This window comes from Entelurus aequoreus, linkage group LG13 (assembly GCF_033978785.1).
Source record: "Entelurus aequoreus isolate RoL-2023_Sb linkage group LG13, RoL_Eaeq_v1.1, whole genome shotgun sequence".
NCBI classification, from domain to species: Eukaryota; Metazoa; Chordata; class Actinopteri; order Syngnathiformes; family Syngnathidae; genus Entelurus; species Entelurus aequoreus.
The window spans coordinates 4,602,654-4,617,236 of record NC_084743.1 but is presented as its reverse complement, the minus strand read 5'-3'; the positions used below and the strand labels follow the sequence as shown (position 1 = coordinate 4,617,236).

Below are 14,583 nucleotides of genomic sequence, written 5' to 3'. Positions count from 1 at the left end.
ATATTTACATATTTTCATCATTTTAAGTATTATATACACACTAAGTATATATGTAATGTAGCAACATTCATAACATGTAATATTTACATATTTTCATCATTTTAAGTATTATATACACACTGTAAGTATATATGTAATGTAGTAACATTCATAATAACATGTTATATTTATATATTTTCATTTTAAGTATTATATACACACTAAGTATATATGTAATGTAGTAACATTCATAATAACATGTAATATTTACATATTTTCATCATTTTAAGTATTATATACACACTGTAAGTATATATGTAATGTAGTAACATTCATAATAACATGTAATATTTACATATTTTCATCATTTGAAGTATTATATACACACTAAGTATATATGTAATGTAGTAACATTCATAATAACATGTAATATTTACATATTTTCATCATTTTAAGTATTATATACACGCTGTAAGTATATATGTAATGTAGTAACATTCATAATAACATGTAATATTTACATACTTTCATCATTTTAAGTATTATATACACACTGTAAGTATATATGTAATGTAGTAACATTCATAACCTGTAGTATTTACATATTTTCATCTTAAGTATTATATACACACTGTAAGTATATATGTAATGTAGTAACATTCATAATATGTAATATTTACATATTTTCATCATTTTAAATACACACTAAGTATATACAGTATGTAATGTAGTAACATTCATAACATGTTATATTTATATATTTTCATCATTTTAAGTATTATATACACACTAAGTATATATGTAATGTAGTAACATTCATAATAACATGTAATATTTACATATTTTCATCATTTTAAGTATTATATACACACTGTAAGTATATATGTAATGTAGTAACATTCATAATAACATGTAATATTTACATATTTTCATCATTTTAAGTATTATATACACGCTGTAAGTATATATGTAATGTAGTAACATTCATAATAACATGTAATATTTACATATTTTCATAGTTTTAAGTATTATATACACACTAAGTATATATTTATTGTAGTAACATTCATAATAACATGTAATATTTACATATTTTCATCATTTTAAGTATTATATACACACTAAGTATATATGTAATGTAGTAACATTCATAATAACATGTAATATTTACATATTTTCATCATTTTAAGTATTATATACACACTGTAAGTATATATGTAATGTAGTAACATTCATAATAACATGTAATATTTACATATTTTCATCATTTTAAGTATTATATACACACTAAGTATATATGTAATGTAGTAACATTCATAATAACATGTAATATTTACATATTTTCATCATTTTAAGTATTATATACACACTAAGTATATATGTAATGTAGTAACATTCATAATAACATGTAATATTTACATATTTTCATCATTTTAAGTATTATATACACGCTGTAAGTATATATGTAATGTAGTAACATTCATAATAACATGTAATATTTACATATTTTCATCATTTTAAGTATTATATACACACTAAGTATATATGTAATGTAGCAACATTCATAACATGTAATATTTACATATTTTCATCATTTTAAGTATTATATACACACTGTAAGTATATATGTAATGTAGTAACATTCATAATAACATGTTATATTTATATATTTTCATTTTAAGTATTATATACACACTGTAAGTATATATGTAATGTAGTAACATTCATAACCTGTAATATTTACATATTTTCATCTTAAGTATTATATACACACTGTAAGTATATATGTAATGTAGTAACATTCATAATATGTAATATTTACATATTTTCATCATTTTAAGTATTATATACACACTAAGTATATATGTAATGTAGCAACATTCATAACATGTAATATTTACATATTTTCATCATTTTAAATACACACTAAGTATATACAGTATGTAATGTAGTAACATTCATAATAACATGTAATATTTACATATTTTCATCATTTTAAGTATTATATACACGCTGTAAGTATATATGTAATGTAGTAACATTCATAAGAACATGTAATATTTACATATTTTCATCATTTTAAGTATTATATACACACTAAGTATATATGTAATGTAGTGACATTCATAATAACATGTAATATTTACATATTTTCATCATTTTAAGTATTATATACACACTGTAAGTATATATGTAATGTAGCAACATTCATAATATGTAATATTTACATATTTTCATCATTTTAAGTATTATATACACACTAAGTATATATGTAATGTAGTAACATTCATAATATGTAATATTTACATATTTTCTTCATTTTAAGTATTATATACACACTGTAAGTATATATGTAATGTAGCAACATTCATATGTAATATTTACATATTTTCTTCATTTTAAGTATTATATACACACTGTAAGTATATATGTAATGTAGTAACATTCATAATAACATGTAATATTTACATATTTTCATCATTTTAAGTATTATATACACACTAAGTATATATGTAATGTAGTAACATTCATAATAACATGTAATATTTACATATTTTCATCATTTTAAGTATTATATACACGCTGTAAGTATATATGTAATGTAGTAACATTCATAATAACATGCAATATTTACATATTTTCATAGTTTTAAGTATTATATACACACTAAGTATATATTTATTGTAGTAACATTCATAATAACATGTAATATTTACATATTTTCATCATTTTAAGTATTATATACACTAAGTATATATGTAATGTAGTAACATTCATAATAACATGTAATATTTACATATTTTCATCATTTTAAGTATTATATACACACTAAGTATATATGTAATGTAGTAACATTCATAATAACATGTAATATTTACATATTTTCATCATTTTAAGTATTATATACACACTGTAAGTATATATGTAATGTAGTAACATTCATAATAACATGTAATATTTACATATTTTCATCATTTTAAGTATTATATACACACTGTAAGTATATATGTAATGTAGTAACATTCATAATAACATGTAATATTTACATATTTTCATCATTTTAAGTATTATATACACTCTGTAAGTATATATGTAATGTAGTAACATTCATAATAACATGTAATATTTACATATTTTCATCATTTTAAGTATTATATACACACTGTAAGTATATATGTAATGTAGTAACATTCATAATAACATGTAATATTTACATATTTTCATCATTTTAAGTATTATATACACACTGTAAGTATATATGTAATGTAGTAACATTCATAATAACATGTAATATTTACATATTTTCATCATTTTAAGTATTATATACACACTAAGTATATATGTAATGTAGTAACATTCATAATAACATGTAATATTTACATATTTTAGTCATTTTAAGTATTATATACACGCTGTAAGTATATATGTAAAGTAGTAACATTCATAATAACATGTAATATTTACATATTTTCATCATTTTAAGTATTATATACACACTAAGTATATATGTAATGTAGCAACATTCATAACATGTAATATTTACATATTTTCATCATTTTAAGTATTATATACACACTGTAAGTATATATGTAATGTAGTAACATTCATAATAACATGTTATATTTATATATTTTCATTTTAAGTATTATATACACACTAAGTATATATGTAATGTAGTAACATTCATAATAACATGTAATATTTACATATTTTCATCATTTTAAGTATTATATACACACTGTAAGTATATATGTAATGTAGTAACATTCATAATAACATGTAATATTTACATATTTTCATCATTTGAAGTATTATATACACACTAAGTATATATGTAATGTAGTAACATTCATAATAACATGTAATATTTACATATTTTCATCATTTTAAGTATTATATACACGCTGTAAGTATATATGTAATGTAGTAACATTCATAATAACATGTAATAATTACATACTTTCATCATTTTAAGTATTATATACACACTGTAAGTATATATGTAATGTAGTAACATTCATAACCTGTAATATTTACATATTTTCATCTTAAGTATTATATACACACTGTAAGTATATATGTAATGTAGTAACATTCATAATATGTAATATTTACATATTTTCATCATTTTAAATACACACTAAGTATATACAGTATGTAATGTAGTAACATTCATAACATGTTATATTTATATATTTTCATCATTTTAAGTATTATATACACACTAAGTATATATGTAATGTAGTAACATTCATAATAACATGTAATATTTACATATTTTCATCATTTTAAGTATTATATACACACTGTAAGTATATATGTAATGTAGTAACATTCATAATAACATGTAATATTTACATATTTTCATCATTTTAAGTATTATATACACGCTGTAAGTATATATGTAATGTAGTAACATTCATAATAACATGTAATATTTACATATTTTCATAGTTTTAAGTATTATATACACACTAAGTATATATTTATTGTAGTAACATTCATAATAACATGTAATATTTACATATTTTCATCATTTTAAGTATTATATACACACTAAGTATATATGTAATGTAGTAACATTCATAATAACATGTAATATTTACATATTTTCATCATTTTAAGTATTATATACACACTGTAAGTATATATGTAATGTAGTAACATTCATAATAACATGTAATATTTACATATTTTCATCATTTTAAGTATTATATACACACTAAGTATATATGTAATGTAGTAACATTCATAATAACATGTAATATTTACATATTTTCATCATTTTAAGTATTATATACACACTAAGTATATATGTAATGTAGTAACATTCATAATAACATGTAATATTTACATATTTTCATCATTTTAAGTATTATATACACGCTGTAAGTATATATGTAATGTAGTAACATTCATAATAACATGTAATATTTACATATTTTCATCATTTTAAGTATTATATACACACTAAGTATATATGTAATGTAGCAACATTCATAACATGTAATATTTACATATTTTCATCATTTTAAGTATTATATACACACTGTAAGTATATATGTAATGTAGTAACATTCATAATAACATGTTATATTTATATATTTTCATTTTAAGTATTATATACACTGTAAGTATATATGTAATGTAGTAACATTCATAACCTGTAATATTTACATATTTTCATCTTAAGTATTATATACACACTGTAAGTATATATGTAATGTAGTAACATTCATAATATGTAATATTTACATATTTTCATCATTTTAAGTATTATATACACACTAAGTATATATGTAATGTAGCAACATTCATAACATGTAATATTTACATATTTTCATCATTTTAAATACACACTAAGTATATACAGTATGTAATGTAGTAACATTCATAATAATATGTAATATTTACATATTTTCATCATTTTAAGTATTATATACACGCTGTAAGTATATATGTAATGTAGTAACATTCATAAGAACATGTAATATTTACATATTTTCATTTTAAGTATTATATACACACTGTAAGTATATATGTAATGTAGTAACATTCATAACATGTAATATTTACATTTTTTCATCATTTTAAGTATTAATTTCACAGACTCATCGCAACGTTCACTTCCCCTTCAACAACAACAAGACTACTAATCATAGCAGACTTGAGAGACAACAAAGACTACTTTGGGACAAATGATGATCTAGAAACTTCTATTTTTGAGGCTGAATATAAGGAGGATGATCTACAAGTTTTAGAAGCTGTGTGCTAAACAGATGCAGCTAAGCATCATGTAGCAGTTTTGCTAAGTAGAGATTAACTGATTGGCCGGCCGATATTTGGCATTTTGACGTATATCAGTATCTGTAGTTTATTTATTTATTTATTTTTCAAAAAATATCTCAACTATAATCTACGTGAAGGAGCCCAGAATAGTTTTTATTTAAATGTTGACAATATTTCATCGGAAGCCTTACAATGTATTAAATCCATAAAGTGTTATAAAATGCAGTAGATGAGTTATTGTGATGTAGAGAAATGTCATATTTTCCATATTTTGAAATGCAAATGTTGATGTTCCTCTAAGACACACGTAATTAAGGTGTTTGATGTTTTTTGATGACAAATTAAACACAACATAAAACATTATGTCACTAGTGTTACCACCTTTCCTAAAAAAAATAATGTTAACAACTTAAAACCTTGTCCAGATGTTTACTCACATATAATATTCATGTTTAAATTGCTTGTACTGAAAATGAATATCGGCTCCTAATATCGCTTAGCGGCATCCTTGACTACTAATCATCGGTATCGGCCCTAAAAAAACATCTGTCAATCTCGATCACTAAGTGCTAAACAGCCTAATAAAATGGTCACTGTACAATGTCTGCTCTCACTGGGATGAAGACTGATGGGATGTTTATATCTTCCCCTTTAAATGGATTCATCATAATTCTCACAAAGTGTTAAAAAAAAAAGCATATTTTCGTGTCTTTCTGGCCATCTCCGGGTCTAAGTTGGATGTCAAAGTTGACCAACTTGTCGGTTTATTTATAGGTTGTCTGTGTTAGCGTGTATTGTAACAACATTGCTAATTCTTTGTTAATAAAAGGAGTATTGTTTTTTTTAAGGGAGGCTTGTAGGCGCAATAGAGTACTCCCATTATCTCCATTCTTAGCTGACTTTTGCTAATGTTTGTTTATGACCTAGTCTTAGAATGCATAAAAAGAATAAAAACATGTTACGTAAGGATTGTGATAATAAAGGCAAAATTCCAGAAAAAGTGCAGTTCACCCTTTTAAGAATCCAGAACAATGTTTAATGTTCTAGAAAGTGTGGAAGGATGCGTAAATGTTTAAGAGTTCTTTCTTTTTACATAGCCATGTTTAGAGTAGCTAGTACTTTTCCTTTTTGTATTTTACTAGTTTCTCTTGTGTTCAGAGAAGTTGGTTTTTCCGTTGGAATGCCAGCCGATATGAATGTATTGGTTAAGCTGATCTCCTAAAGCTTTGGTATAAACTTGGAAACATTCCAATTCTGTCTTGATGGTCCTTACTCAGCATATATGTCATCGAAAGAACTTGGGATTGACCAGTAACTTAGATTCCCTGGGAGGAAGAACTGGTCCGACGCAACAAAAGACTACTGTGTATACATATTTAAGTACAACTTGGTTAAAAGAGTTCAGTGTGTGCATAAATGAGCACATTCAACAATACCTTGATGATTCTGGTCACAACAACCGTGATGTGACATTTCCATTCATTCATTCCCACATTTCTTCCTTTTTAGTTTGCTTGTGCGACTGGATGAGATTTTGAAACAGAACAAAAACTGGAAAAGTAGCTCCTTGCTGATGGAGCGGAAAGTGGACGAGCTCACAGAGGAGAATGGCCTGCTCTCTTCCCAGGTACGCCACAGTGCAACATTGGGGGATGAACACATTGTTTAGAATTGGTTGTTGGTAACGGAGTGCAGTACTGGGCTGCCTCCAGCAGTCCACTAGTTTGTAGTCCAGCGTTTACATCCCTGATTGGACAAGAACTCTCCAAGAAACATTTTGACAAATTCCCCCTGAGCTGGTCTTCTAAGACTCGATGCCATTTCTGCAGATGCGTGCGACATGTTCCCAGCTGACCGCCCTGGAAGCGGAGGTCGGCAGGTTGACGCAGTCCCGAGCATTTGCCCAGGAGGAGTGGAGCACCAAGAGAGACTACCTCCAGTCGGAACTCAATCAAGCCAACGCTCAAAAGGTAAAATGTCATCCCTCTGCAGTCGCCATGAACCCATCGATCAGTATCGGCCCCAGTTTCTTGATTAAGCTGATCTCTTATATTTATATACTTGATATCTCCATACACAGTGTGGAGCCGATCCCCTAAGTTGTTAATCATCACCTCTATTGCGGCAAATCTGCATTTCTTTCTATCTGAAAGGGGAACTACACTTTTTGAAGGGGAATTTTGCCCATCATTCACAATCCTTATGTGGGACAAGAAGACTAGGCCACCTACTCAGTGGCCTAGTGCAGTGTTTTTCAACCACTGTGCCGCGGCACACTATGTGCCGTGGGAGATTATCTAATTTCACCTATGTGGGTTAAAACATTTTGCAAACCAGTAATTATAGTCTGCAAATGATGCGTTGTTGTTGAGTGTCGGTGCTGTCTAGAGCTCGGCAGAGTAACCGTGTAATACTCTTCCATATCAGTAGGTGGCAGCAGGTAGCTAAATGCTTTGTAGATGTCGGAAACAGCGGGAGGCAGTGTGCAGGTAAAAAGGTGTCTGATGCTTAAACAAAAAATAAACAAAACGGTTAGTGGCCCTAAGGAAAGGCATTGAAGCTTAGGGAAGGCTATGCAGAACGAAACTACAACTGAACTGGCTACAAAGTAAACAAAAACAGAATGCTGGACGACAGCAAAGACTTACTGTGGAGCAAAGACGGCGTCAACAATGTACATCCGAACATGACATGACAATCGACAATGTCCCCACGAAGAAGGATAAAAACAAAGTAGATGCGGGAAATATCGCTCAAAAAGGAAGACATGAAACTGCTACAGGAAAATACCAAAAAGAGACAAAAAGCCACCAAAATAAAAGCGCAGGACAAGAACTAAAACACTACACACAGGAAAACAGCAAAAAAAGTCCAAAAAAGTCAGGGTGTGATGTGACAGGTGGTGACAGTACACCTACTTTGAGACAAGAGCTATAGTGATGCATGCTTGGTTGTGGTTTAAAGTCATATTCCACAATTGCGACAATGACTTTTTCTGTCAACTGAGTTTCGTTTTTTTAATGATTTCTGCTGGTGGTGTGCCTCCGCATTTTTTCAACGCAAAAAATGTGCCTTGGCTCAAAAAAGGTTGAAAAACACTGGCGTAGTGGTTAGTGTCCGCCCTGAGATGGGTAGGTTGTGAGTTCCAAACCCGGCCGAGTCATACCAAAGACTATAAAAATGGGAGCCATTACCTCCCTGCTTGGCACTCAGCATCAACAGTTGGAAGTGGGGGTTGAATCACCAAAAATGATTCCTGGGCGTGGCCAGTGCTGCTGCTCACTGCGCCCCTCACCTCCCAGGGGGGTGAGCAAGGGGATGGGTCAAATGCAGAGGACAAATTTCGCCACACCTCGTGTGTGTGTGACTATCATTGGTACTTTAACTTTAACTTTATTTAGGTTAAAGGCCTACTGAAATTATTTAAAGGGGAATAGCAGATCCATTCTATGTGTCATACTTGATCATTTCGCGATATTGCCATATTTTTGCTGAAAGGATTTAGTAGAGAAAATCGACGATAAAGTTCGCAACTTTTGCTCGCTGATAAAAAAAACAACCTTGCCCCTACCGGAAGTAGCGTGACGTCACAAGCGGTACTGCTGCTCACAATTCCCCGTTGTTTACAATGGAGCGAGAGATATTCGGAGCGAGAAAGCGACGATTACCCCATTAATTTGAGCGAGGATGAAAGATTCGTGGATGAGGAACGTTGGAGTGACCACCTCGGATACTATATCCTCTTGAAAATGAGAGTCGAGAAGGCGAAATGGACATTCACAGTGACTTTTATCTCCACGACAATACATCGACAAAGCTCTTTAGCATGAGCTAACGTGATAGCATCTGTCTCAAATGCAGATAGAAACAAAATAAATAAATCCCTGACTGGAAGGATAGACAGAAGATCAACAATACTACTATCAGGAGACACCGAACCAAACACTGGACATGTAAATACACGGTTAATGCTGGCAATGCTGTTGCTAACGACGCTAACTTAGCAACGGGACCTCGTCAGAACTATGATAAAAACATTAGCGCTCCACCTACGCCAGCCAGCCCTCATCTGCTCATCAACACCCGTGCTCACCTGCGTTCCAGCGATCGTAGGAGACGTAGGAAGTCAAGGTGAGGTCGCCGGCGCTAGCGTCTGCTATCCAACAAAGTCCTCCTTGTTGTGTTGCTACAGCCAGCCGCTAATACACCGATCCCACCTACAACGTTCTTCTTTGCAGCCTCCATTGTTCATTAAACAAATTGCAAAAGATTCACCAACACGGATGTCCAGAATACTGTGGAATTTTGTCGAACAAAACAGAGCTCTGTGTATTAAAAAAAGTTTTAAAAAGTACCAATGATTGTCACACACACACTAGGTGTGGTGAAATTTGTCCTCTGCATTTGACCCATCCCTTTGATCGCCCCCTGGGAGGTGAGGGGAGCAGTGGGCAGCAGCGTAGCCGCGCCCGGGAATCATTTTTGATTTTTTTTTTTTTTTTTTTTTGGTGATTTGGTGACATTGTGTCCAATAGGGTCCAAACACTTCCGTTGACCTCGCGACGTCACGCGCATACGTCATCCTCCAAAGGCGTTTTGAACCGGAAGTTCCCCGGGAAATTTAAAATGTCACTTTATAAGTTAACCCGGCATGTGTTGCAATGTTAAGATTTCATCATTGATGTATAAACTATCAGACTGCGTGGTCGCTAGTAGTGGCTTTCAGTAGGCCTTTAAGAGCTAATTAGCCACAACCATAAACAAATACAAAGGTTGATGTCATACTGACTACTTTATTTCATCACAGGAGCTCCTCGGTGAGCAAATTCAGATCCTGCAGGGAAAGATTTCATGTCTGGAGGATGAAATTGGAAAAGCAGCAAAGGAAGACACAGGAGAAAACATGGGACCTGTAATGGAGGTGCGTGGGCGTGTACCGTCAGGTTTTGATATTCACAACGGTTAGCATGGCTGTTTGTTACAAATAACAGAAGATTTCTGTTTGTTTGAACCCTCTCTCCTCAAATTTTTAGAGGGACGCCCTGAAGAACGAGATTTGCTCTTTGAAGAAAGCAATAAGTGATCTTCAAGACGAACTTGAGCGACTGGAGCTACAAAAAGCGGCGCAAATTAGAGAACTGCAGGCGCGCATTGATGCCTCTGAACAAGAACTGGAGACACTCAAGGAAATGAAGAAGGAAAATGAATCCTTACTCATTCAGGCTGGAGACAAGCTGAAAGATCTTGAAACCAGGTGTCAGGATCTAACTTCCCTTTTGGCTGATAAGGACCTTCAAATTACCAGTCTCCGGGAAGAAGTGGAGGTTTTCGCCGTTGAAACGCAGAAGAACAAACAGGAAATTGAAACCAAAGACCAGCTGCTTGCTCAATTGTGCGAGGAAAGTTCCGATCAGCGAGAGATTCTCCAGAATAAAATACAGACTCTGACAGTGGAGGTTGAAACTCTTACTTTGTCTGTCAAACGCGCCGAAGAGGAAGTCCGATTTAAGCAAGATTTATTGGCTCAAAGTCAACAAGATACAGTCAGGCAAAAGGAGGCGCTGCAGGAACATATTTTAACTAGCGAAGAGGAAGCTCGCAGACTAAAGACTGAAATAACGGCCAAACACGAACAGCTGGTCGTCCTGCAGAATGACGGCTCCAAGCAGTCTGAAATTCTACTAGAGCAGATCGGACAACTGAAAAGTCAAGTTGGATCTCTGAGCGGTTGTCTCACAAAGGCTGAGGAACAAGTTCAATCTCTTCAGGATCTCCTTGAGAAGCAGGAGCAGGAACGTGTTCTCCAGAAAGAACTTCTGCAGCAGCAACTGAGCGCTTCTGAGCAGAGCGTAAGCTCCCTGAAGGAGGAGGTCCAGGCAAAAGAAAAGCATATTACGTTCTTGAACGAGCAGTTTTCAGAGAAGGCAGAGCATCTTTGTGAAAATGTCCAAAGTTTGGAGAAACGGGTAGAGACTCTCAGTTCATCTTTGAAGAATGCTGAGGAGAGTTTGCAAGCCAAGGAAATTGTGTTTGTTGAACAGCAATCACAGAGCGCTCAGCGTACTGAGGCGCTGCAGACGCAGTTGGGCTCCTCTCAACGGGAGGTGAACAGACTGATCGCAGAACTCCAAACCAGGGAGGAACAGCTGGTTTTGCTGCGGGAGAGCTCAGCACATTCTGAACTCCTTGAACAGAAGATTGAGGGTCTGGACAAGCAACTGGGAAATTTGACTGATTCTCTTCGCCTTGCAAAGGACCAAGTGAAAGCCAAAGAAGAGCTGCTAGTCAAGCAGGAGCAGGAGAAGAGCTTTCACGTGGAGACCCTCGAACAGCACACCAAAGTCCTGCTGGAAGAGGCCAAACAATTTAAAGAGGACATCCAAACCAAGGAAGACCAGATCAACATGCTTAAGGTGGAGAGTAGCAAGCAATGTGAGGTGCTGCAGAACGACATTCAGAGTCTCAAGAACCAACTTCAAAATGTGACTGAAACTCTGCAAAGTAAAGAAGAGCAAATTCATACAAAGGACAACTTGTTGGAAACCACAGCACTGGAGCTTTCCCAAGAAAGAAACAAGTATCTAAGCCTGCTTGAATCTTCTACGGAGGAGGTAAAGGTGCTTCGGGAGAACATACAGTCTCAAGAGGAACGGCTCGTCACACTAAAAGAAGAAAGCTCCTCTCAGACCGATGCGCTACTTAAGGAGATCAGTCAGCTAAACGACCAATTAGCTGAGGTCCGTGAATTGCTGTGCAAAGCCGAGCAGCAGGTTCAGACTCTGCGAGCTCTGATGGCCACACGGGAGCAGGAAAGTGCTCACCAGAAAGAGCTTCTGCAGCAGCAGCTGTCGGCATCGCAAGCCGAGGTGGGGAGGATGGATGCTCAGATCCGAACAAGCGAGGAAGGCATCGTGCAGCTGAATGCTGCCAGCTCGAAGCACTCAGACCTGCTCTGTCAAGAGATCCAACACTTGAAGACACAAGTGGAGTCTCTTGAGGCCACCCTTGGTAAAGCTGAAGAGGATGTTCAGTCCAAGAACAATCTGTTGGCACAACAGCAGGAAGAGGCAGAGAGGAACCTCGAAGAAAGAGTCCAGACAGAAGAGCTTTTGCACAAGCAGAATTCCTCGTTTCAAGAAGAAATGGTGAAAATGAAAGTATGTCACGATGAGAAAGAGAAACTCCTCCTCAAAGCTGAGGAGAAACTCAACGTGCTCCAGACCGATTTGTCTTCTGTCAAAACCAAAACCGCAGAAAAAGACCAAAGCCTAGACGCCCTGAGTGCAGAGCTCGCTGCCCAGGCTCATTTGCTGCAGAAAGCAAACGAGGAGGCTCAAAGCAAAGCCACCAGTCTGGCTACGATCCAGGAAGAAGCCTCCAAACAAACACATGAACTTCAGCAGGAGATAAGTCATCTCAAAGGGGAGCTGGAAGTGATTTCCCTCAAACTGGAAGAAAAACAGCAGCGAGTATCTGAAGTCCAACGGGAGTCTGCTGAGCTCGCTGAGCAACTGAAGCTTCAGCTGGCCTCAGTCAATGCAGATTTGAAACAAAACCAAGAAGCTCAGGCTGAAACCCTCAGACGGAGAGAAGGAGAACAGGAGCTTCAGCTTGTTCTTGCAAGCGAAAAGGAGGCACTTGTTTGCCAAAAAGAAGACCTCTTGGCCAAGGTGCTCCAGGCACAAAATGACCACGTGGCCCTGGAGAAACGAGTGGAAGTGCTTGTTGTGGAGAAGGAGAGACTTGTTCAAAGCAAGCAGGCCACAGAGAGGGAGAACATGGCCTCCCAAAAGCTGCAACAGGTGCTCCAGCAAGAGCTGGAATTGTTGAAAATGGAGAAATTGGGGCTCATGAAAGAGACGGAGATGCTGAACAAAGACCTGCAAGAGCAGCTTGCCGCTAAATCAGAAGCCGTGGAACACTACAAGGCTCAGGTTAGTGAGCGCTCCCTCGACCTGGGAGATGAGTATTCAGTGTGGACCGTGCTAACATGTCCTGCTCTTGCAGATGGAGAAGGCGGCCAGTCACTACAATGACAAGAAGCAGCTTCTCCTTCATAGCCACGAGGAAGTGTCGGCACTCAAGCATTCCCTGGAAGTCAGGGAGCGGGAGTTGAAGGCCGCGGCCATGGAGAACAAGCTACTTCAGCTGGATCTGGAAAAGGCGAGGAGCAAGGAAACAACGATGTCCAGCAAGCTGGCGAGTTTGGAGGCACAGGTTGGTTCTTTATTCTGCTCCATATCATGTTGGTATGTATTTATGGACATGGCATGTCTGGACTACATGCAGGCCAGTCTAGTACCCGCACTCTTTTACTACGAAGCCACGCTGTTGTAACACGTGGCTTGGCATTGTCTTGCTGAAATAAGCAGGGGCGTCCATGATAACGTTGCTTGGGTGGCAACCTATGTTGCTCCAAAAACCTGTATGTACCTTTCAGCATTAATGGTGCCTTCACAGATGTGTAAGTTACCCATGTCTTGGGCACTAATACACCCCCATACCATCACACATGCTGCCTTTTCAACTTTGCGCTTCTGGGTGTTGTTGATAAATGGCTTTGGCTTTGCATAGTATAGTTGTAACTTGCCCTTACAGATGTAGCCACCAACTGTAGTTACTGACAGTGGTTTTCTGAAGTGTTCCTGAGCCCATGTGGTGATATCCTTTACACACTGATGTCGCTTGTTGATGCAGTACCGCCTGAGGGATTGAAGGTCTGTAATATCGTTTACATGCAGTGATTTAAGGAGGAAATGAGCAAGTTTGGCGTCAGGTGTAAAAAATCTTCTCGGCCTTCAATGGTCTCCATCT

General features: G+C 34.8%; 1 protein-coding gene across 1 annotated transcript in view; it reads left to right on the top strand.

Moving 5' to 3' along the window:
* numa1 (nuclear mitotic apparatus protein 1) overlaps positions 1 to 14,583 on the top strand; it is a 79,992-nt gene that overhangs the window by 34,859 nt on the left and 30,550 nt on the right. Inside the window, exons 11-15 of the mRNA XM_062067268.1 lie at positions 7,279 to 7,396; positions 7,599 to 7,739; positions 10,577 to 10,690; positions 10,803 to 13,703; positions 13,777 to 13,986. Coding sequence (XP_061923252.1) covers positions 7,279 to 7,396; positions 7,599 to 7,739; positions 10,577 to 10,690; positions 10,803 to 13,703; positions 13,777 to 13,986 — 3,484 coding nt within the window. The remainder of the gene's footprint in view (positions 1 to 7,278; positions 7,397 to 7,598; positions 7,740 to 10,576; positions 10,691 to 10,802; positions 13,704 to 13,776; positions 13,987 to 14,583) is intronic.